General features: G+C 45.0%; 1 protein-coding gene across 1 annotated transcript in view; it reads left to right on the forward strand.

Moving 5' to 3' along the window:
* LOC306930541 (semaphorin-4G-like) overlaps nt 1–26,626 on the forward strand; it is a 65,806-nt gene that overhangs the window by 12,971 nt on the left and 26,209 nt on the right. The window contains exons 3-9 of the mRNA XM_079511562.1: nt 12,609–12,757; nt 19,215–19,277; nt 19,747–19,845; nt 21,238–21,331; nt 23,114–23,227; nt 24,177–24,331; nt 25,332–25,507. Of these exons, the coding sequence (XP_079367688.1) occupies nt 12,609–12,757; nt 19,215–19,277; nt 19,747–19,845; nt 21,238–21,331; nt 23,114–23,227; nt 24,177–24,331; nt 25,332–25,507 (850 nt within the window). The remainder of the gene's footprint in view (nt 1–12,608; nt 12,758–19,214; nt 19,278–19,746; nt 19,846–21,237; nt 21,332–23,113; nt 23,228–24,176; nt 24,332–25,331; nt 25,508–26,626) is intronic.

Here is a 26,626-nt window from a genome sequence, read left to right on the forward strand (position 1 = left end):
CCCCTCCACTCACACTATCCATGTCTGTGGCTTCCCCCCCCTCCACTCACACTATCCATGTCTGTGGCTTCCCCCTCCACTCACACTATCCATGTCTGTGGCTTCCCCCTCCACTCACACTATCCATGTCTGTGGCTTCCCTCTCCACTCACACTATCCATGTCTGTGGCTTCCCTCTCCACTCACACTATCCATGTCTGTGGCTTCCCTCTCCACTCACACTATCCATGTCTGTGGCTTCCCTCTCCACTCACACTATCCATGTCTGTGGCTTCCCTCTCCACTCACACTATCCATGTCTGTGGCTTCCCCTCCACTCACACTATCCATGTCTGTGGCTTCCCACTCCACTCACACTATCCATGTCTGTGGCTTCCCACTCCACTCACACTATCCATGTCTGTGGCTTCCCTCTCCACTCACACTATCCATGTCTGTGGCTTCCCCCTCCACTCACACTATCCATGTCTGTGGCTTCCCACTCCACTCACACTATCCATGTCTGTGGCTTCCCTCTCCACTCACACTATCCATGTCTGTGGCTTCCCACTCCACTCACACTATCCATGTCTGTGGCTTCCCACTCCACTCACACTATCCATGTCTGTGGCTTCCCCCCCCCCCTCCACTCACACTATCCATGTCTGTGGCTTCCCCCCCCTCCACTCACACTATCCATGTCTGTGGCTTCCCCCCCCTCCACTCACACTATCCATGTCTGTGGCTTCCCCCCCCTCCACTCACACTATCCATGTCTGTGGCTTCCCCCCCCTCCACTCACACTATCCATGTCTGTGGCTTCCTCCTCCACTCACACTATCCATGTCTGTGGCTTCCCCCCCCTCCACTCACACTATCCATGTCTGTGGCTTCCCCCTCCACTCACACTATCCATGTCTGTGGCTTCCCCTCCACTCACACTATCCATGTCTGTGGCTTCCCCCTCCACTCACACTATCCATGTCTGTGGCTTCCCCTTCCACTCACACTATCCATGTCTGTGGCTTCCCCTCCACTCACACTATCCATGTCTGTTTTACGAGGGGACGATTGGCGCAATCAATTCTTACGTTTTTCTGTATTGTATAAACAAATAAAGTATAATCCTGTTGTATGTTATATACTGTAACATAGTAGTTCTACAAGCAAGCACATCAGTGCATGTGGTTTCAGAGTAACTTCTCTGAAACAAGAATTACAGGTCACAGGTCCTATATAAATTAATTGTGAAAAAATTGCAGCAATTGAGTTGATGTGAAAAATTTTAAGCTAGTGACTGAGCTATTTTACTTGTAGTGGAGTAAATTTGACCAGGTCGTATTTGTACTCTTACTCAAGTACTGGGATGGAATTATATGCTGTCCACATCTGGCAAAAACAACACTGATTGTAGCATCAGCACCGTATCTACCACTGTCTGCCTACCTTACACTAAGCACCGTATCTACCACTGTCTGCCTACCTTACACTAAGCACCGTATCTACCACTGTCTGCCTACCTTACACTGCTCTCTGATTGTAGCATCAGCACCGTATCTACCACTGTCTGCCTACCTTACACTGCTCTCTGATTGTAGCATCAGCACCGTATCTACCACTGTCTGCCTACCTTACACTGCTCTCTGATTGTAGCATCAGCACCGTATCTACCACTGTCTGCCTACCTTACAGACACTGATTGTAGCATCAGCACCGTATCTACCACTGTCTGCCTACCTTACACTGCTCTCTTGCCCTTACTATGATTTCATTTCTGACGGGCGTCCTTGGTCTTATACTGACACTCACACACACATATTGGGGGGATCCGTAACCATGACAACTGTTGCGCAATGCATGCAGTTGTTTTCCTTCTTGCTCTTATCAGTAGATACAGTTCAGTTGTGTGTGTGTGTGTGTGTGTGTGCGTGTGCGTGCATGCATTGATTTACACGACTTCTGAACAAAATGTTCTTTGCAATTAGGGCTATCAACTAGCTATCAATAACTTTTTGGACTAATCAATTTGATACTATATCGCAAAACATTTTGAAACTTGCCTTTAATGACATATATTTGTGACATATATTTTTATCAGCCCTACATGACACTGGCCAGTGGCCGCCACTGACCACTACCAGGGTGGCCCGTTGTCCAGGGTGGCCTGTTGTCTAGGGTGGCCCGTTGTCCAGGGTGGCCCGTTGTCCAGGGTGGCCCGTTGTCCAGGGTTGTCCAGGGTGGCCCGTTGTCCAGGGTGGCCCGTTGTCCAGGGTGGCCCGTTGTCCAGGGTGGCCCGTTGTCCAGGGTGGCCCATTGTCTAGGGTGGCCCGTTGTCCAGGGTGGCCCGTTGTCCAGGGTGGCCCGTTGTCCAGGGTGGCCTGTTGTCCAGGGTGGCCCGTTGTCCAGGGTGGCCCGTTGTCCAGGGTGGCCCGTTGTCTAGGGTGTTGTCCAGGGTGGATGTGGAAAGTGTGATGCAATTTGCGTCGCAGCAAATTGTTGTGCAATAACAGCGTGGCACACAAAAGCAATATTTGTACAGTAAATATGACAGTTTCATGGATGCAAGGTAGTGCGTTATGTCTGGACAGGCATGCAGTAGGTGTTATGCATTGCATGGAGACATGTGTACAAACGGAGTGGTTTGGTAGGAGAAGGCGTACAAAGGCGGACGGATAAACGCGGATAAACGTTAAGACGCCCTTTCAATTAGTGTGGCACAATGGCCTATCTCAAGAGTGTGACTTATTAGGCAATTTTTTTGTCTATTTGCTATTTTCAAAATAGTATAAAATAGGTTTCAAATGTATATGTGAAATGAGACATCCCGCACATTTTAATACCAATACTTTTGTACTTTTACTCGAGTACATTTTGAATTCCAGACTTTTACTTGTAACAGAGTACTTCTATATAGCAGTATTGAAGTCCTCCCCAGTCAACAGCACCTGCTGGTACCTTTATCTCTGCATGTCTACATCAACACTTTGTCCTACTGTCAACCTACCAGTCCTCCTATCAGCACGCATTCACCTCCTCTACTGTTCCTCATGATCACTCATGCCCCTGTCCACCTCGGAGGAAAGTTGTGCATGTGTTTGGTCCGACGTACTAAACAGTCCGACAGTCCGGTATTAGTCAGACACCCTACCCAAACCCTAAACCTAACCTCACAGGACGCCACGCCCACTGTTTAGTCTTAACCTGCCACAGGTTAGTTTGAACCTGTCACGCATGTCGGGAGCCATGGGTTAGTTTTAACCCGGCCCACGGGCAATGCGACACATTGTGAGCTTGTAGATCGGCTATTTTCAAAAGATCTTTCGAATTTTGAAGTTGATTATCTTTGCATATGAAGCTTTCAGAAGGTTCCCCTTCCATTTCCATGAAATGTTTTGACATCTGAAACATTTGATACAATCTGAAACACATTTTGATATCAATACTTTTGTACTTTATTTAATCAAGCAAATTTTGAATTCCGGACTTTTACTTGTAACAGACATTCTACATTGTAGTATTGATACTTTTACTTAAAATGTGAGTACTTTTTCTTCCCACTGCTGATGATTAGTCATAGTCCTCTACACTCCCCACCTTCCTCCTCCCTCCCGCTTGTCCTCCTCCTCCTCCTCTCAAACTACACACTAATCCCTTTAATCTCAGTGTTTCACTTCACACACATCATCCTACGAACCTGCATGAGCTGAGCCACTGTTGATTTTGACAGCACATTTTTCTTTAGTTTTAGTCATAGTCATTTTGAATACATTTTCATGTAGTTTTAGTCACGTACTAGTCAACTGAAATATTGTAGTGTTGGTCTAGTTTTAGCCCACTAAATATCATAAGATTTTATTCGACTAAATCTACAACCGTGAACATTCAGCCAAAATGGCAGATCTGCGTGCTCGGATCACATGCTTGTAGATCTGCTATTTGGGCACCATTTGACAAAGGTGCTACAGTATACATCGCTGTGGCGATCAAGGCAGGGTCCGTCCGTCATCCGTCAACCCTCACGAGGCGGTCCAAATCACTTTAACCCATTTAGGCCTGACGTCGAAATTAAAAAAATGTCTTCAAAATCCTGACAGTTTTCTGAAATACCTATGTTTCTGTATCAGTGATTCTCAATATTTCATCTGTCTCAAGGACATCATATTTTCCGATATAGGCCTGCGTCCAAATATACGTATTTTCATTTGGGCATCCTTGACATGATAACACGTTTGAGAACCACTGCTACTGTATATGTGTCCATGTGCGCACATGCACACACATACACATACACATATACTGTAGTACACACACACGGTACATACACGCACACACAGAGGTTTCTTTGGACCAGCCGTTGTGTGTGTGTGTGATGGTTCTGCTCTTGACTCTGCTCCCATTCCCAAGGTCCCAATTATAAGTGTGCGTGTGTGCATGCGTGCGTGTGTGCATGTGTGTGTGTTTGTGTGTGCGTGTTAAGGGGTCTTTAAGCTTGTAGATTTCTGCACTGCGTTTTGAGCAGCTAAAGAGATTAAACATTCAGACAGGCAGAGGAGAGCGAGAGGCAGTTCATCCTACTAACAGTACGTCCAAAACTGTTAATTCTCGGAAAATGGGGTGGGGAAAAAATAAACTACCCGCTGGATCCAATGTAGTTTATTTTTTACGCATTGTGAGCTTGTAGATCTGCTATTTTCTGATGCTTGTGTGCGACAGTGTGACGCTGTAATGTGACTGACCAAAGCAGGGGCCAGGGCATTAATTTATGGTAAGAACATATAAGTTTAAATATTACAAGGTATATCTGCACCGACAGCGACAGCAGTTCTGTGACGAATAGCCCATCGTACAGTCAGGCTCACAAGGTGTCATGTTCACTACTTTTGAAATGTTTTGACGTTTTCTTTTGTGTGCGACAGTTTGTGCCTGCTGTAAATTGATATGGTTGAACGTGTTGAGTGAAATGGCATGGCCAGTGTTGTATATAATGGAACTCCAACCTCCCCCCGTCAAATCAAACATCATGGCTTCTTCTATGCAACGCGGTAGAGTCTGTCCTCCTGTACGCCAGTGAATGCTGGACCCGGCCTGAAGCCAACCCTGCAGAAGTCCCTCTAGACGGGGTGCTACACCAGGATGATGGTACTTAACGCCAGCAAGAGTACACATGTTACCAACAAGGGTCTGTATGATGGAATGCCAAGGGTGAGCCCGGAAATAGCAGCCAGGAGAATGAGACTATAGCAGGACACTGCCAAATGATAGACACCAAGAGCTGCCAGCCAGCAAATTAGTGCTGTGGGAACCAACCAACACACAGGCATCATCGGTCACAAGGACGACCCCACACTAACCTACGTGTACTCAAGGAAGACGCAGGAGCACAAAGCAACGGACTGGCCAGATGTACTGTCTGGAGAACCGGGATAGACTGGAAGCAACGATGTACTGTATGGGGCTCGTCTGAGGACAACCTATAAAGATTTTAAGAGCCACAATAGCTTCCTTTTAATCACGAATCTCAGAGGAAACCTAAACAAAAACCTCATTAGGAAATGTCTTTGATATCTCTGTGTCACAGAGATAAGATATATGTCTCTCTTTGTTGTCTCCACCAGGCCGAAGGCATGGGGAGAGAGTATGTTTTGCACTCCGTCCGTGTGTGTGTGTGTGTGTGTGTGTGTGTGTGTCCGTCCGTCCGTCCGTCCTTCCTTCCGTCCGTCTGTGTACAGCTAATCTCCGGCACCGTTAACCCGGTCGATGCCAAACTTTGCACACACACTCCCTGGATGCCAACGATGAACCTCTGCCCCACATTTTCCAGAACGGCCTGTTATAGCGCCACCATGAGGCAGCTTTTCACATTTCTTACCTAAAACTGCACCGATCTGCGTGAAACGTTGCATGCACACTCCCTAGAGGCCAAGGACAAACCTTTGACCTGCATTTTCTGCATTTGCCTTTTATAGCGCCACCAGGAGGCCGACTTTTGTAAAACACATTTTTGGATATTACTCCTCCAGATTCTGTCCAAAAATCTCACAAATCGTTACACAGTATCTCTATGGTCATGTGCTCAAGTCGGATCTGTCTGATATTTCATATTCCATCCTAATTGGCTATAATTGGCTTTCACAGTTTGCAACATTGCCCCGTTTTGAACAATAGCCTCAAATCATGAACGCAGCATGCAATTTATGTGAAATCTTTCACACATTTTCTTACTAGGCTGAGGAATATATCCCACCCTTTTCACATTGGCCTGTTATAGCGCCACCAACAGGTTGATTTTTGCAAAACACATTTTTGGAACAAAATGCCTCAAATCATCCAATTGCCATCAAAGGCGTATGAAGAAATGGCAATCGGTACACATGATCTCTGTAGTCATGTGATCAAGACGAGTCTGTTGGATTTCTCAGATTGTACACTGATTGGCTAAGATTGCCTTCCAAAGTTTTCAGGAGTGGCCCGTTTTGTACAAAATGCTGCACATGTCCTGCTCATCCAGAATTCTATCCTCAGAGATGCTATGAGTGATCTGGCTCTGCATTACCTCAAAAAAAACATCCTCCTAAACATTTTGCCAAACATCACACACACAGTCCTATCCTCCTGGTGGAGACCTGTGCCCGGAAGGGCACTTTTTCTAGTTTTCTTCTACTCCAGTTCATCTCACATCAGCCTTCTGTTGTTGGAACCCAGGCTTTCTGATGATAAGTAACCAAGTACATTTACTTAACATATTGTACTTAAAATGTGAAAATAGACGATCTACAATCACACTAGCGTGCGTGCGTGCGTGCGTGCGTGCGTGCGTGCGTGCGTGCGTGCATGACTGGAAGAGGCTGTTGATTTTAGCTCATGTGGTTGGCGCAGCTGTCATCTGGAAACCTTGTATGTCCGTTGTCCAAAAAAACTGTAATTTATAAAACCCACAAACACGCTAAGTTGAGCTCTCAAGTTAATAATAATGATTTTGTCTCTCTCTCTCAACGGTCACTCTGGGGCTTCGTACTTAATCACTTTCTCTTTGACTTAAAACTCATTTAAATAGCAGATCTACAGTAACATGTACAAGCTCACAACGCTCCACAATGCTTTTGAGAGAGCTTGTAGATTGGCTGTTTTTTGGGCTACTGCTGTTGTGTGACACTGTGGTGTGATGGAGAGAGGATTATAGCTGGGTATTCATTTACAAAATCAAAAGCAAAAAAAAAACATAAACAAGTAGAAATAATGCCAGGTTTCTGCCCGACCGCAACGATTTGTCAGAGTCCTCCGCAGAGCAAACACACCTGACATCTGTGGAGCTGAACAAACACACAGACACACGTACACACGCACGCACGCACGCACGCACACGCACAGTGTGCGACAGTTGGAGAGCATCCAAGCACTCTCCTCCAGAGTGTGTGTGTCTGAACGGTGTGTTCTGCCCTGGGGTGCTACAGGCAGTGACACTAGTCACACCCAGCGGTGGCAGAAGTACTGCTGTTTTGTCTTTAAGGTTAGGGTCACCAGGAAGTGCAAAATGATTATAGAAATAACTGACACTGTCCCCAGAATCTAATATTATAATATTAATATTATGAATAATAGTATTCTTAATAATATTAATACTATTAATAATTAATAATAACTCGCTCTCGCGCTCTCGCGCTCTCTTGCTCTCTCGCTTTCTCGCTCTCTCGCTCTCGCTCTCTCTCTCTCTCTCTCTGTGTCCACCCTGTTGGTCTGGTGACTCTGGTCCATCCCTGGGGGGCCTGTCAGTCAGTCAGTCCCCCATGCGCACACACACACACACACACACACACACACACACACACACACACACACACACACACACACACACACACACACACATCCTCCTCCTCATTCCATTGACCTGTCCATAATGCCTCCTTATTTAAACCGTCAGGAGAGCTGTGTGTTTGACTAAGTCAATAATAACCTCAGGCTTTCTGCGTCTCCTTCGCCTCCATCTCTCTTGCGCGTGCGTGCGCGTTTCTAGAAACTAAATCCTCTTCGTTGTGTGACGTCACATGTGTAGCCTAAATAAGTGAGTGAAATTCGTCTTGGGTCGATCATTTGTATCAATTGGTTTTGAATGAATGAAAATCGTTGCTTTTGTAATAATAATAATAATAATGCTTTTTTAAATAATAATAATTAAAAACAAACAAAATGTGGGAAACAAAAATAAATAATGGGACCCATAGCAATGTGTCCGCGGCCGGCCGATGGTTCCCGACCCACTGTTTGGAAAGCAGTGGTGAAGTGGTTAATGGAATGTTCTTTTTTTCTAGAAGCACTGAGGCGTTGATCAGCAGGAGTGTTATTTAATCGCATAATCCTGTCCTCACCTGCTGTTCCCCTCTGTCCAAAGTTACACCCCCCTGCCCCCCCCCCCCCACACACACACACGCACACACACACACACACTCGCACTCACACACACAGTCTACAGATGTACTCAGGGATACACACACGTACAAAACATAAAAAAATGTATACTGTACTTCCACCACTGCACATCCCCTCACTTCACTTCACCGTGCGTGTGTGCGTGCCTTCCGTGCGTGCGTGCGTGCGTGCGTGCGTGGATCACAGGCCCCGGGTCACCGACAGGAAGCGCAGGGGGCCATTGTCTTCACCCCGGAAGCCTTTTGTTCTTCAGACACAAACCCATTGTCCTGACTCAACAATGCAGAGCTCCTGGTGCCGGGATGGGCGTGCGCTCACCCCGCGCACCGCTAAGGCGCTTTTCCTCCCCGAAATTACACGAGGGAGGGGTGGGGGGCGAGTGCCTTGAAGGGCTACTTCACCCCTTTTCCAACCAGATCTTAGTTTCGGAGTTTTTTTAATGTTTTTTATGTGTGTTTTTAGATATTTGAGTTGTGGCGTTCATGACCAAAATTTGTCATGAAAATGTAAGTAAGTAAGTAAGCCTTGCCGAGCCATGAGGCGCAGGAGCGGAGGAGCCTATCTCCTGTTTCTGTAGCGTGAGGCACCGTCAGCTTGATGTACAAGTACACCCCCTGCCTTGACATGACGCTAGTCTGTCGCAGGGACTTACCCCTAATCCAAACCTTGATGCTGAGTGCCAAGCATTGGGGCCGTTTTGGTATGACCCGTCCGGGGATCGAACCCCGACCTCCCAGTCTCAGGGCGGACACTCCAACCACAAGGCCAGCGAGCTGGTGCGAAAATTTGGTCTCAATTAATTCCTAGTAGTAGTAGTAGTAGTAGTACAATTTACAATTCAGGCATTTAGCAGATGCTCTTAATCCAGAGCGATTTACAGTAGGCAACGACAACACAAGGTAATACATGTACTAGTAGTAGTAGTAGTAGTTGTGAATTAGCAAACTAGACATTTGGACTAAATGTTTCCTTTATCCTCATGTTGTGCTAATGCACGCAACTGTTTCCCACTCCTTCACAGCATCTCCCACCACTCACCCTGGTGCAAAGTCGGGGAGGAAAAGCTACAGTACACTCAACCGCTATGGTTGTGTGTCGGCTAACCGAGAGGGAGGGGACAGGATAACCTAGTGGATACCTGATCTCATGGAAAGGGCAGACGGGAGGGGTTTGTTGTGGGAAGGAACGGAACGGGCTCATCCAGGTGGAATGATGCCAGTGGGATGGGGTGGTTGTATTTTGGGTAGGAATCCAATAACGCCCTGCAGTATATGCTTTGACAAAGCCGTACAACAAATACTGTGTAGCACATCTGCAAGTTCATGTGTGGTGAAAGTCATTGTAGACGTTTTCTATCTGTTACACCTATAATGGCGGAAAATAGCGATGCATGGTTGAAAGTTAAATGGATAACATTCTTGTGTGTGTGTGTGTGTGTGTGTGTGTGTGTGTGTGTGTGTGTGTGTGTGTGTGTGTGTGTGTGTGTGTGTGTGTGTGTGTGTGTGTGTGTGTGTGTGTGTGTGTGTGTGTGTGTGTGTGTGTGTGTGTGTGTGTGTGTGTGTGTGTGTGTGTGTGTGTACTATTAAATATTTGTAATGGTTTGTACTGACAGTGGCGGCATGTTTATATAAGCTAAGTGGAGTCTTGGTTTGTCATGTGCTCAGAGCTTGTATAATCCTAGTAAAGGTGTGTGTGTGTGCGCGTGTGAGAGTAGAAGTCGTCATTATCTCAGCCTGTCAAACAGCTGCATCCCAATATAGCCTGGACACATAAACAGTCATCCAAACGAACATCCAACACAGATCCATGGACACCTTACTGAACACAACCACTTCCAACCGCATCCAACAAAACATCCAACTATAAGCTGTTCTGTTCTTCATGTTTCGTCCTGATACTGCCTATGGTTGCTGTCAGGCAGAAGCCTCTATTTTAACATTTTATGCTTGCTTTTTTTCTCGTAAATGTATGCACTACTTTGTCAAACTACAGTGTCCCGCAATAGAAGCAAAAACAGCCGATCTACAAGATCGTCGATTTATTTTTGCTATTTTTGAATTTGAATCCTGAAAAGTTAACCTTTAATTAACAGTTTTGGACAGCAATGTCCAGTCTGTCGACCTTGAATATGATACAAAAAATAATTGTTTTTCTCAAATGTTGGGTTAGTTAAGCAGGATTGAGTCTAATTGGAGGAAAGTGGCCAGGATGGACTTTTTATGTTTTAGAACATCCCAAACTTTTTTGACGCACCCCCCAATGTTCAATTTGGCCGAAAATTATACAATATATATATATATATATATATACAAACTTATAATCGCTATAATGGGTCCATTTAAGACCAGTAATTTAAAATATATTGTGCATTATTATTACACATAGCCAATAACTGCGCATCCTTTCAGTTTCATTTCAGGGAGAGAGCTACTCATAGTCACACACACACACACACACACACACACACACACACACACACACACACACACACACACACACACACACACACACACACACTTAATTAATTACTTAGCTTGCAGCCTTGCACTGCGCAGGGTTCCTGGTTAACATAGCCTACTAATGTTACATCCTCCTCTCTGACACGTGTGGATTACTGGATTTTTTGTTTGGTTAACTAAAGATGACAACAGCAAAGTTGGAGAAAGTGAGTGGTCTTCTTCTCTTGTCTTGAGTTGAAAGAATCTGTGCCGATGTGTGTGATTCAAGGGGAGGGGGGAGGGCTTGAATGTCACTGACTGCACACTGATACACAGAGTCTGACACACGGAGCGGCTGCGGCTCTATACATCTCCGTAAAACGGTGTTTTACTGATTTTGCTATTTGTGTTAAACACCGTCCGCCATTACCCTTTGCATTTCGCGCACCCCTTGGAGAACGTTCACGCACCACAAGTGGTGCGCGCACCACAGTTTGGGAAAGCCTGTCTTAGAAGGAAGATACATATAGTTAGTAGTACAGATGTTCAAATCTGATCAGCATAAACATATGCAAAACAATTCTGCATAAACTAGACATAAAATAGACCAAGGCGCAGTTGGAGGAATCACATCGACTCACTGGCCTTGGAACGCCTCGGGATCCCCCAGGAGGAAGTTACTAATGTTGCTCTGGAGAGGGACGTTTGGAGCTCTCTGGTGGAGCTGTTGCCCCCGCGACCAGACTACGGATAAGCGGTTAAAGATGGATGGATGGATGGATGGATGGAAGTGGATAGCCTAGATGCAAAGACAAAAAAGCCCCCATACCACTACAGATATAAGATTGGAGATGGTGGAGGTAAGATTGTGGCTTTATCTAATCCAAGGCTTTCAATCGGTTGAAGAGAATGTCAAGATGGATGGTGCCAAATGTCACGCTTTAATCCTCATGACACATGACCAGCGGTGGCATTTTGATAGTAGGCCACTGACAACTATCTGGGACCAGGACTGTCTCTGTACCGCATAAATAGCCCAGCGTCCACGCGCGAAAATCGTGCACTTTACTATAAAAGCGTGAAATTTGGCACACAGTTAGCGCATGGCATAAGGGAGATTTTTGGCTATATAGGGCCATCGCAGATTTGTCCCGTGGTAACCATGGCAGCCATGTTCTAAAATGGCCACCACCTGCTGTTATTTTACCAATTCAGGTTCTACACCACCAGGATCTTGATTCTGGTGACTAATCCTACATTTTCAAGGATGAGGAATTTTATTCAAAAGACTATGACTAAAATGAAATAAAAAATTCAGGCGCTATAGCACCTCCAATGCGTGGCTTTTGAAGATTTCATCATGGCAGCCAAGTCTATGGATGGGAGTTGTAATGTTTATTCAGAGCCCTTATGCCGTACATCGTTTGCCAGCCAAGTCTATGGACTTTGAGGATTTCACGATGTTCGTTTAGAGCACCTTAGAGAGCACTTTATAGAGCCAGCCAAGTCTATAGACCTTAATGTTTGTTGAGAACACTAAATGACGCCGTATAAGATGTCGAGTGGTCGATAATAAATACAGTGGGCGCCCCTTACTTCACACAAGTGTGATTCTTAATCTGCAGAAAAATATACTATGAAATCAGCCCGCCGGGCTTTCCTGCCACCTTTAGCCCATGGCTGCTCCAGTGAAGGTACACCATGCTGTCAATCAGATAACCATGGTCTCTCCTCTCCTCTCCTCTCCTCTCCTCTCCTCTCCTGTAGGTCTGCTGGGCTGTAGGCGCTTCCAGTCCTTGGCAGTGAACTACGGCCCCCTGCTGCTGTCGGCTGACGGCGCCCGTCTCCATGTCGGGGCCCGAGGGGCTGCGTTCAGCCTCAACGCCTCCGACATCTCTCACAGCTCCGCCTTGACGGTGAGTGGCTTTTGTTTACGTGTGTGCGTACGTGTGCGACTGTACACACATATTTGTAAGCCAGTCACAGTGCAATTACAGTAGCATTTTTAACAATGCATGCAGTGGTGCGTGAGTACAATTATCTTACGCCCATTTATATACACTGGCAGTGGCAACATTCAGTGTGTGGAAAGTAACCACCGGTATGTTCTCTAAGTAGGCCTATATTAAGTACAGTTTTGAGGTATTTTTGAGGGGCACTAGCCCCTCCTATGCCCAGCTTTGTGTGTGCGTGTGTACCCCATAGCGATGATGATTTGGTTGACTGAGGACATATACTGTGAGGATAAAAATGGAGGACAGAAAAGTGAGGAGACCAAAAGTGATTGGCCGGAATATGATGATGTAATATTATAAATCATGACACGTAATTTCTTGTTTTCTTTCCTTTATAACTGTAGTAAAACATGTTCAGTAGAATGATTTATTTACAGAGAAAAAAGGTGGGCTGGGGGCATGGGTCAGAGGAGTTGTTCATCAAGTGGAGTTTTAGTCTGAGAGGGACAGGGATTCTTTTAAACTATATTGACAATGGCTGGGTTTCCCAAACGCATATGGTGTAAGACTTGTAGTGCTGCACATGCTCAGATGCCCTCTAGGCCGCACACAGAAGCCTGTGAACATACACATTCCGTGCATGGATGTGCCACGCAATGGTAGGCCTGAGGCCTAGTATGGTAGACCTCAGGTCTACCATTCTGAAATTTTATTTAATAATATTTGGACTGCTGGACAGCTGACAGTAGGCTCTCTTTACTCTTAAAAAAAAATGAGGCCTAACATTGCGTGGCACATCTATGCACGAAATGTCTATGTTCACAGGCTTCTGTGTGTGGCCTAGAGGGCATCTGAGCATGTGCAACACCATGGGCTCCATTTTCGTCACCGCTAAACCCCTTATCCCTAAACTTCTTTGCCTTTTTTACTATTTTAAAAAGCATTTTTGAATAGTTCAACTAGCCTCTACAGTGACACGTTGTGAGGCCATTGCCTCTTGAGAGGGACAGGGCACGGACAGGGATCCTCTCCTCTGGCGAGGGCTCCTCTGTGTCTCTCCTGTCATCGGCCAAGGCCTTAGCATAGGAGGGGTGCATACTTAGTTTAGACTAGTCATTGGTTAGACATGGGTTAAGGTTAGGTTTAGGTGTGCTGCCCCGTGGGGGGTGAGGGTTTGAGATAGTTTGTAGTTGTAGGACTAATGACTGGTCTAACCAATGACTAGTCTAAACCAAAAACTGTCTAAACTATTAACCTCTTAAACCCCAGGGGGGTAAAGGGGGTAAATCCGCAACATCAGAGTTGGAACTGGAGACCAATTGGGTCTCCATTGACCCGCTGAGAGCTGTTCAGAGGTGGACAGCCGGCGGGGGCAATGGGGCTTGACAGCCAAACCGCCGATTATCACATCTTCCATTCTTGAGTATTGCTCCAGGTCATCAATGCTCCGCTCCAAGCCCACGATCTTTTCATCCATCTCTTTAACCATCAGGTCCAGCAGCACGGTTTGCTGCTTAGCTATACCGTGCTGATCTCGCCTGACATGAAGTTTAGAGATTTCTGGATCTCCTCCAATAACACTTTCTCCACTCCAGTTTTCTTTGACATTTTCACTTCTTTATCTTCGTTTGTCTCTGTAGTATTTCTCAGTTTCCAGACTTTTGTTTCTTTCTGTTTTGCCATTACCTTGTCATTTTAACGCTCAGAGTGGCGTCCGCTCACACAGGCACCTCCGATGAATATTGACATGCATTTTGAGAGGGATAGGGATTCTTTTAAACTACGGTATATTGACAATGCCTCTTGAGAGGGACAGGGATTCTTTTAAACTATGGTGATATGCATTTTGAGAGGGACATGGATTCTTTTAAACTATGGTGACATGCATTTTGAGGACAGGGATTCTTTTAAACTATGGTGACATGCATTTTGAGAGGGACAGGGATTCTTTTAAGTTAGTGTTGCCTTTGGGTAGGCAGGTCAGATGATGTTCTGGTGGTATGCCCATGGGCGTCACAAGTTAACACATGATAAGAATAAGTATATAACTAGAAAAGCGCATTTCTGGGAAATTGCAAGTGGGTTGCACCGACACTTTCAGGCTCTTGAGTCTTGCATAAGTACAGCACTGGAACATATGGAACAATATTGTACTTTTGCTCCACTACATTTATTATTTGTCACTAGTTACTTTGAAGATTTCTATTATTAATACAAAACATGCATTAACCACTTAAGCCCTATACTCTGTACTGTATACTTATACATTTCGGCCATTTGAAAATTGCCGATCTACAATCCACAATGCGTCGCATCAAATTATTTTGACCCATTCAGGCCGCAAAAATTTTTTTTTTTCTAAATCATGACAATTTTCTGAAAGATTTGAGGCACATTTTAACGATTTAAAAAAAATAGCAGACCTACAAGTTCATAGCGCGCCACTCGGTGGCGCGCTATGAGCTTGTAGATCTGCTATTTTTCAATAGCTAAAGTTTAACGTAACGCTTAAAACACCAAAAGGGGTTCCCGCCCAGAATGGGTTGAGTACATTTTGATGCTAGTACTTTTGTAGTTTTACTCAAAATTTTACCCAGAATTTTTATTGTAATACAGTATTTCTGTATTGCCGTATTGATACATTTACTTAAGTGAAAAGGTCTTTGTAATTTGTCCACCACATGGTAAATTGTCTCCCCGTAACCCTCCCCCGAAGCATCAAACACTTGCAGACCAAAACACAGAGATAGTTTGCGACAAAACTAAAACATGTGTTCATCAGCCATTCAGTGGAGGATGCTGAACAAACAGTCAAAAAGGACACACACATCTATACCTTTAGGCTGGGTGCTGGATCACATCTATACCTATAGGCTGGGTGCTGGATCACATCTATACCTATAGGCTGGGTGCTGGATCACAGCTATACCTATAGGCTGGGTGCCGGATCACATCTATACGTTTAGGCTGGGTGCTGGATCACATCTATACCTTTAGGCTGGGTGCTGGATCACATCTATACCTTTAGGCTGGGTGCCGGATCACATCTATACCTTTAGGCTGGGTGCTGGATCACATCTATACCTTTAGGCTGGGTGCCGGATCACATCTATACCTTTAGGCTGGGTGCTGGATCACATCTATACCTTTAGGCTGGATCACATCTATACCTTTAGGCTGGGTGCTGGATCACATCTATACCTATAGGCTGGGTGCTGGATCACATCTATACCTTTAGGCTGGGTGCTGGATCACATCTATACCTTTAGGCTGGGTGCTGGATCACATCTATACCTTTAGGCTGGGTGCTGGATCACATCTATACCTTTAGGCTGGGTGCTGGATCACATCTATACCTATAGGCTGGGTGCTGGATCACATCTATACCTATAGGCTGGGTGCTGGATCACATCTATACCTATAGGCTGGGTGCTGGATCACATCTATACCTATAGGCTGGGTGCTGGATCACATCTATACCTTTAGGCTGGGTGCTGGATCACATCTATACCTTTAGGCTGGGTGCTGGATCACATCTATACCTTTAGGCTGGGTGCTGGATCACATCTATACCTTTAGGCTGGGTGCTGGATCACATCTATACCTTTAGGCTGGGTGCTGGATCACATCTATACCTTTAGGCTGGGTGCTGGATCACATCTATACGTTTAGGCTGGGTGCTGGATCACATCTATACCTTTAGGCTGGGTGCTGGGTCACATCTATACCTTTAGGCTGGGTGCTGGATCACATCTATACCTTTAGGCTGGGTGCTGGATCACATCTATACCTTTAGGCTGGGTGCTGGATCACATCTATACCTTTAGGCTGGGTGCTGGATCACATCTATACCTTTAGGCTGGGTGCTGGATCACATCTATACCTTTAGGCTGGGTGCTGGATCAAAATATGAAGTCATATAAGAAATGAAAAAATCCGTACACCAATTCAGGCTCCCAAGTTTCTTTACTTTTAATCAGGTACGTTTCAGGCCGAAGCCCTTCCTCAGACCTTCAAGGAATGAGTAGACAATACATGTATATATAGTGTGATGTACCACACCTGTGGCCCATCAACCATCAGTCCCAATCACTGTCACCGATCAGGTGACATTGACACAAGTGATATGTACAAAGTCTCAAGTATATCCATTGTATAAGATATAATAATAAACACCCATATACAAAATACAATACATTCCTATTTGTCCTAAATATTTACAGACATTGTATTCATACACAGAGAACTCAGGCTGATCAGGCCATCATACTGCTACCTAAAGAGGCGCCTCTTGTCTACTCTAAATGTAAGTAAAAATAGGGACAACAAAATACCTTATTTAAAACAGGAGAGTCAGTTACAACTATGGACCAGAAAACAACCAGGAAAAGACCCCATCGAGGAGAAGATAAAGTGTCGATCACATGACCGTGGATGTCCATGGAACTGAGAACAAGTCCATGTTCATCCATGGGCATGTAAAGCACAGAGACTCAAATGCATATATACATATATAAATAAAAATATAAATATGAATATAAATATATAAACCCCCAAACACAGGATGCCAAATATAGAAATGGTCTGATATCATAATCTTCATTTAGACCTTTTGGAGCAAGAGTCTGCAATGTGTGTATCCAAAAGAGCTCACGTTTTAACAGGATGTTATTGATGTCGCCCCCTCTACGTGGGGGTTGGATCAATTCAATCCCAGTATATCTGAGTGTGGAGACATTATGACCCGCTTTACAGAAATGTACAGCTACAGGACTAGTGATAGCGTTGTTGCGGATGGTGCTCCGGTGTTCGGATATGCGTGTTTTTAAAGGTCTTGATGTTTTACCGATATAGGCAAGACCACATGGACACTTTAGCATATAGATCACATTGGCTGTAGAACATGTAATGATACCTTTGATGTCATACTTCTTCCCCGTGTGTGGGTGGTTGAATGACTTAGCTTTGCGTGTGAAATTGCCAGGTGCTATCGCACTTAAAAAGTGTGTGGGTGCTGGGGGAGGTGAATCTGCCCTTACAAGCATATTCCGTAAATTTGGGGGCCTCTTGTGTACCACACGAGGGAGATAAAAAAAATTTAAGAACAGGGTCAGTGTCAATGATATACCAATGTTTTTTTAATGGCCTTCTCTATATCTGTGGAAATTCATGTAGCCATTCAGCCTACATCAGCTACCAGTCCCTTAAAAAAAAAGTCTGTGTCTCTTTGTATGCGTGCGTGTGTGCAAGTATGTACCGGTATGTCTGTTTAGACTAGAGTACCAACCAAGGGACCAGTGAGGCTTTCCAACGTTGAAGCACTGGGCCCTAGCGGTAAGAGGAGGGACTGCAGGCGGACCCGTGGAAGTATGACGAGGAAACCCCGTGCAGCTGGGCTCCGCATTTTGGGCACCAAATTTTGGTGCCCAAATCGGAAAAAGGCGGAAGTAGACGGTCCTTCCGGGTGCTTCAAAACGCCACTGAGCAACTTCCACTGACATGAATAGTGTGGGGGGGGGGGGGGGGGGCGGAGCTTCGCGCCAGATCAGTCTCTATCCTTTTATATACTCTATCGTACCAACAGCTGACCGCTAAGTGGCGCTGTTCACACTGTGCACAGGTGCATGACGGGAAGCTGAGTTTTTAGCAGCCATTACGTAATTTTGGGTACAGTACAGTGACAGTACAGTACAGTACAGTAGAGGGACCCCCCGGGGACCCCCACACGGTAACTCTGTCATTTCTCGACCGTTTCGGACACACAGAGTTGCACCGCTCAGTTCACACGGGTGTGATTTTTACTTTCTACAAATGATGATTTCTTGTTTTTTCATAGAAGTGTATATTTGCACGTCTTTTGTTCTGATGAATTGAAAATGGAGGACCCTTAACGTAAAGTCTTTGTGCTTTTTCTGATTCTATCCTCAAGTAACAGTTTTTGTATTGACTTGTGCTTTCGTTTTGAAATGTACCCATTCTACATACTGTGAAATACAGTTTTCAATCAATCAATCAAAGCCACAGACTAATAATTGACATGGTTTACACGCATCAGACCTGTCAAGAGGATATGTCTCTGCTTAGCTTTGTGTTTTCAAACAGTTTGTAGTTAGTTTAAATCCGTGAAGAGTAGTCACAAGAGCTTGTGACTAAATAATAACGACATACCCCCCCCCCTTCCTCTAGGTTTCAGCGACAATATGAAATAATCCAATCACTTGTGTTCTCTCTCTCCTATTGTGTGTGTGTGTGTGTGTGTGTGTGTGTGTGTGTGTGTGTGTGTGTGTGTGTGTGTGTGTGTGTGTGTGTGTGTGTGTGTGTGTGTGTGTGTGTGTGTGTGTGTGTGTGTGTGTGTGTGTGTGTGTGTGTGTGTGTGTGTGTGTGTGTGTGTGTGTGTGTGTGTGTGTGTGTTCATTAGATTGAGTGGGATGCCTCCGCGGAGCAGAAGCAGCTGTGTCTTAGTAAAGGGAAAGACAACAAGGTAAACACAATGAATTGTGTTTCTCATGGTATTGACACGGTGTGTGCTTGCGCGTGCGTGTGCCTGCAATTCGATGCTCCTGGTATAGCAGTCATTGGCAGTGGCAATTGTACTTAAGTACTGTACTTAAGTACAATTTTGAGGTATTTATACTTTACTTGAGTATTTCCAATTTCCAGTACTGTTACTTCTACGCCACTACATCTCAGAGGCAAATATTGTACTTTTGCTCCACTACAATTATTTGAAAACCTTAGTTACTAGTTATTTTGTAGATTTTTGATTATTAATACAAAACATGCATTAACCACTTAAGCCCTCTGCCTAATAAGTACTACTACTTTTGTACTTTTACTCAAGTACATTTTTAATTCTGGGACTTTTACTTCTTGTAACTTGTGTCTCTCTCTCTCTCTCTCTCTCTCTCTCTCTCTCTCCCTCTCTCTCTCTCTCTCTCTCTCTGGCTCAGACCGAGTGTTTCAACCACATCCGCTTCCTCCAGAGATACAACTCCACGCACCTCTACATGTGTGGAACACACGCCTTCCGACCGCTCTGCGCATACATAGTAAGACACTGTACTGTACTGTACTGTACTGTACTGTACTGTACTGTACTGTACTGTACTGTACTGTACTGTACTGTACTGTACTGTACTGTACTGTACTGTATTTAGGAACAACTATTAAGATGGGGGTGGGGCGGCCAAATGCAGATAATTTTGAGGGTCCTTGACACAAAATAGTTTGAGCACCACTGATATAGAAACATAGGTTTTTCAGAAAACTGTCTGGTCTCGGGTCTCAATGTGTTTTAAGTGGATGCACTAAACAATATGTATGTTCCATACAGTGACAACAAACCTCTTGTATATTATCTACATTTCTGTACATGTGTGGAAATATACACCCTCAGTCCGTGCAAATATACACCCTCAGTCCGTGCAAATATACACCCTCAGTCTGTGCAAATATACTGTACACCCTCAGTCCGTGCAAATATACACCCTAACTTACTGCATACGACTCATCCCAGTTCAATAAGTCTGTTTTCCAAACAATGGGTGGCAGACTCATTTAAAAAAATCACACCCGTGTGAACTGAGTGGTGTAAGGTTTTATATAGCATGATCAGCTGTGGTCTGACGTAATGTCTGACGTAATGAAATCACACCCGGGTGAACAGCTCTGATCTGACGTAATGAAATCACACCTGGATGTGATTTCACAACTGGCTTTTTTTGTGCAGAGAAAATGACCACGGTTGCTACGGTCATCCAGTTCACCCGGGTGTGATTTAATTACGTCAGAAATTATTTTGAACATAGCAACCATGGTCATTTTTATATGCACACAAAAGCCAGTTGTAGGAGTGGTTTACACCACTCAAAAAATGTGTTGTCAGTAAATGTATTCCGTTTCACAAACTAGACTAGTGCCGGCCTACTCGGGAGCCATGCTAGGAACAAAATGAAAGGAAAAGACATGAGTCACGTGACTGCATACCGGGGACACACCATGACATAGCCCCTCCTATGTACAGAAACGTATATCCTAACACAAACATTAAATGTCATTGAATGGACAATAAATGGACAATTTTTAGTGTTCGTGTGAACACAAACATTGTGTGACACAAACATTGATGACGAAGATGAGGACGCAAATTCTGATTGGTCGGAATGAGATGATGTATGATGATAAGAGTGCCCCTCACTTCACACGGGTGTGATTTCTTTTAGAAATATTTGGGAAGATCCGCCGATCCGAAGTCAGTCGGACAGTGCTCGAGATACGTGAACTAATGACACAGACACGCGGTACACATGTCTGTCTGTGTGCCTGCTTTGGCCCATATATGGAGATCCCTGATCAAATTCCAGGATTAAATGTGTCGCTTGTGTGTGTGTGTCCCCCTCCTTTACGTTGCCGCTTCCCTTACCTGTCCCGCTGTTTTGTAGGACGAGGAGCGGTTTGTGATGTCCCCTCGGACCGAAGAAGGTCGAGACAAATGTCCATACAGCCCGGCAACTGGCTACACCGGCCTCATCGTTGGTAAGACACACCACAACTTAAAACTCACCTTTTCTCTTTGGCTTTTAATAACATCCCATGTTAATGTTTTTCTGGTTGCAGTAAACCTACACGCTGCTCAATGTATTACCATAGTTGTAATACATCATAATACTTTATATTGTATTATAATTACAGTTATGTGGTGTACTGCGAGGGGGTACTTTATTTGAATGGAAACGGTAGATATTTTGGTGTGGTGTGGTGTGGTGTGGTGCTAAAGCTGCAGTCGGAACTCGGACTAAAGTTGATCCTTGTACTAAAAAGAAAGCTTTAAGCACTTAGACACTAGGCCTATACTTTGTAAAACACAGCTCTAAGTAGGCCTATAGTGTCTAAGTGGTAAGTACGCCCAACATACAGTATATGTTGGGCGTACTTGACATGAAAACGTTTGAGAACCACTGATATAGCAACATAAAAATTTTTCAGAAATTCCCATAGTGGTATGCTCTAAAATGTAGTGGTTCCCAAACTTTTTAGCCCATGACCCAAAAGAGAAATTTGTATGTCTCCTACTCTCCTCGGGACACAAACAACGTGACGCTTCGCACCACGTTGTGAGCTTGTAGATCGGCTATTGTCACTACTTCTCATCATAAACATTTGTTTTCTAATTTACGGAATATCTTAGATTTTTTGTTTTATCCATTTCTTCCTGAAATTACTGGGAAAAATCTTTGAATTAATGGGAAAAAAATGCTTTTTTGGGAATGTTTTTTTTTGTAATGTTTTTTTTACGCTGGGGGCTTGTTCCCTCCTCCACGTCATCAGTGCCCATACCGAGGCGGGGTTGGTGAAAGGGCCTTTCTGTGTGGAGCTTGCATGTTCTCCCCGTGTCCCCTAGGGTAGGTACCCTCACAAAAAACATGCAGTAATCCTGGTCTCTAAAACTACCTCCCCCTGGCCAGCCGGGGCGCCTGATGGAGGGGAAAGGAACTGGTCGGAATAACGTGTTCCTTCCACCCGCTACGTCCGGCCGGGGAAACTCCCCCCTGTCAGGTGAACAGAAGCAGCTTGGACTCCTCATGCATAGAAGGAAGCATGACGTCCGTCCACTGCCCCCCCAGGTTGACAGAGGAAGTGTAGTGCCCAGGATTACATTAGATAATACTGGGTGAACAAATGTATTATTGTCCTCTCAGACCCAGCAGATGTATTGTTGTCCTCTCAGACCAGCAGATGTACTGTTTTTCCTCTCAGACCCAGCAGATGTATTGTTGTCCTCTCAGACCAGCAGATGTACTGTTTTTCCTCTCAGACCCAGCAGATGTATTGTTGTCCTCTCAGACCAGCAGATGTACTGTTTTTCCTCTCAGACCCAGCAGATGTATTGTTGTCCTCTCAGACCAGCAGATGTACTGTTTTTCCTCTCAGACCCAGCAGATGTATTGTTGTCCTCTCAGACCAGCAGATGTACTGTTTTTCCTCTCAGACCAGCAGATGTACTGTTTTTCCTCTCAGACCAGCAGATGTACTGTTTTTCCTCTCAGACCCAGCAGATGTACTGTTTTTCCTCTCAGACCCAGCAGATGTACTGTTTTTCCTCTCAGACCCAGCAGATGTACTGTTTTTCCTCTCAGACCAGCAGATGTACTGTTTTTCCTCTCAGACCAGCAGATGTACTGTTTTTCCTCTCAGACCCAGCAGATGTACTGTTTTTCCTCTCAGACCCAGCAGATGTACTGTTTTTCCTCTCAGACCAGCAGATGTACTGTTTTTCCTCTCAGACCAGCAGATGTACTGTACTGTTTTTCCTCTCAGACCAGCAGATGTACACGGCCTCTCAGTACGAGTTCCGGAGCTTCCCGGACATCCGCCGCAACTCGCCGCCTCCCGCGCTGAAGACGGAGGACGCGCCCACGCGCTGGCTGACCGGTGAGCAGCGCTGTCAATTAACCAAGTACATTTACTCAAGTACTGTAACGTATAGGGCCACTTCACCGCTTTTGCAACCAGATCTTATTTTAATGATGATTGGCAGACAAGAAGACTTTCCTGGGTTTCTATGTGGGTAATATGTGTTTTTACTAATATTTTAGTATTTCAATGTTCTGTGTGATGTCACAGACACTTGTCTCACTTCCTTCCTGGACTACATGTTGTCTCCGACTCTCCGTAAGACAGCCCTCCCCCTCTCCACAAGGTGGGGAGAGTGCGGCAAAGCATTATGGTCATTGAAGTAATCCAGCAATACAGTAAAACCCTAGTCAAACACACAGCCTGCATTTATTTTCTGGCCATAGAGTGCAACATTTCAAATTGTGCTACTGTTATCTACTACAAATACTATTACAGATATAGGCCTAAGGTTTTCTTCATTGTCCTGAAAATGTAATATTTTTAATTTCCTGAAAAATGAACATTTTGGAGTTGGCTGGTTTCTGCCCGACAGAAGAGATATATATGATTCGGGGCCAATCACGTCATTTTAAAATGATCGAAATCGGATCGGGAGCACAAAAACGTGATCTGGACATCCCTAGTATCAATATATCATGATATTAGACCGGATATTGTCTGTGATTTTGGATATTGTACTATTGTGATATGGCATGAGTGTTCTATAAAAATATAAATATCGGATCGGGATAAATCGGTATCGGCAGATACTCAAAAATGTGATCGGGACATCCCTATAGCACCAGCCCCTCCAACGTCTGGCTTTCGGACATTTCATTATTTCATTATTAATTTCATTAGTCAAATGGCAACCAAATCTATGGACATTTTTAATGTTTGTTTAGAGAACGATGTTTGTTTAAAGGAGTGAGGCGCCTCTCACTTCACACAAGTGTGTGTGTGTGTTCTTTTTTTCTGTGTCCAGAGGCAGACTTCGTGGGCTCGGCGCTGCTGCGGGGCAGCGAGGCCAGCGGCTCCGGAGACGACGACAAGATCTACTGGTTCTTCACCGAGAGGAGCCAAGAGCAGACGCCCGGTGCCACCCTGACACGGGTGGCACGGGTGGCACGCATCTGCAGGGTGAGAGAGAGAGAGAGAGAGAGAGAGGGTGGCATGGGTGGCACGGGTCTGCAGGGTGAGAGAGAGAGAGAGAGAGAGAGAGGGTGGCATGGGTGGCACGCATCTGCAGGGTGAGAGAGAGAGAGAGAGAGAGAGAGGGTGGCATGGGTGGCACGCATCTGCAGGGTGAGAGAGAGAGAGACACCCAGCTACACTCTGAGTAGGGTGGCATGGGTGGCACGGGTCTGCAGGGTGAGAGAGAGAGAGAGAGAGAGAGGGAGAGAGAGAGAGACCCTTGACATGAAAACTACTGATTTAGATGGCCGTTATAGAATCGGCCTCAGGTCTTAATGGGTTAATTAAAAAAATCCTAGTGTTTTATTTGGGGGACTCCTTTGCGACTGCCTCGTGCCCAACCCCCCTACCCCTCCCCCAACCCGCAGGTTGAGAGCCAGTGATTTACATTTCCACTTTGTACTTACTGTAATAAAAACCTTTCCTGTGAGGAATGAGCCAGTCCTCCCTGCATGCTGCCTTCTCTGTTTAATGACCTGATCATTGTGTCCTACAGCCATCACCCCACCGCCGTGTTGGCCTGCTGCGTGCTTTGTGACTGCATGACAATCCACTGACATTTAGCACAGAGGCAGAGTCTGCGTGTGCGTGTGCGTGTGTGTGTGTGTGTGTGTGTGTGTGTATTGCTATACTTGTGAGGGCCAAGGTACAATAGATTTTATGAGGACAATTTTCCTGGTCAATTTTCCTGGTCCTCATAAGAGAAAAAAATGTAGGTTGGGGTTATGGCTAGGATTGGGCATTTAGACATTACGGCATGGAGTGATGTATACCGGTATTTGAAAATCCGACCTAAAAGTGCATGCACGCACGCACGCGCCCGTGTGCATGCATGCGTGCGTGTGTTCTAAAGGCACTTATACAATGAATGTGACATCATGTCTTTGATTCCCAATCTCTCTCCTCTCCTCTCCTCTCCTCTCCTCTCCTCTCCTCTCCTCTCCAGGGGGACAGAGGAGGTCGCCTGACCCTCCAGAAGAGGTGGACATCGTTCCTGAAGGCCAGGCTGCTATGTTCTCTGCCCGAGTACGACTTCCACTTCAACATGCTGCGCAGCGCCTTCGTCCTGCACGGACGCACGCCCGCCGACACACTCTTCTACGGCGTCTTCGGCCTGGAGTGGTGAGCATGCAGCGTTGTTTTCCTCGACTAAAACTAAGACGAAAAATGTTCGTCGACTACCTTTTTTCACTGAGGAAAACTAAATGGAAACTAAATGAAAACTATATGCTCTGGTGACTAAAACTAAGACTAAATATATTGACACTTTTGTCAACAAATAAAAACTAGACTAAAATGGGACTAGTGGACAAGAGATCCAGTATAAGACATTTTACACTTGGTTTGCGTGACGCGTTGTGTGCTTGTAGATCTGCTATTTTCAGCAAGTGTAAAATCTCATTACAATGGCATAAAGGCCCGCCAAAATACATATTAGTCGACTAAATCAACTGTAGATTTAGTCGACTAAAATCGCATGGCACTTGGTGGACTAAAACTAGACTAAGGCTAAGACATTCCAGATGACTAAAATATGACTAAAACTAAATTAAGTTTCAGTCCAAAGACTGTCATTGTATCGTAGTGAATACACAATTTTCCTTAACACGCCCAACTCAACTTTTATGTTCAATCATACATACAGTACAAGTAGTAATACAGTATATATATATATATATATATATATATATATATATACACACAAATTACTACTGTTTCCAGCACAGTTGTCTGGGGTCTCTGTGTCCCCTCTGAAGGTTATTTGAGGGTGTGAATTTAAATCAGCCAAGAGAGATCGATGGAATCCACATTATTAAAAAAAGACTAGAGGAGATGAAAGACAGGACGAGATTGAGAGGAACGTTTTACACCCCCCCCCCAAAAAAAAACATTTCGGGGAATGGCGGAGAGTGAATATAAATTGACAATATAGATTCCGTTGGAAGCGTGTTTGAGTCTAAAGGGCTTTTGAGTTTCTCAATAGGGTTCATGGCCTGAATGTTGATCAGTGTTACCCAGTCCGCTTGTTAAGCAACTTTAGGCTTTCATGTTTTTTTCTGTAGCCTAAAAGTACATGGTCATGTGTGTGTGACTTCCTCAAGGCTCATAGCTTCTTCTCTGTTTGCATTCTGCAGTGCTCGGCCTGAACCACACACGCACGCACGCACGCACGCACGCACGCACGCACGCACGCACGCACGCACGCACGCACGCACACACACACACACACACACACACACA

The sequence above is a fragment of the Electrona antarctica genome, assembly GCF_951216825.1.
Source record: "Electrona antarctica genome assembly, chromosome: 10".
Classification (NCBI taxonomy): Eukaryota; Metazoa; Chordata; class Actinopteri; order Myctophiformes; family Myctophidae; genus Electrona; species Electrona antarctica.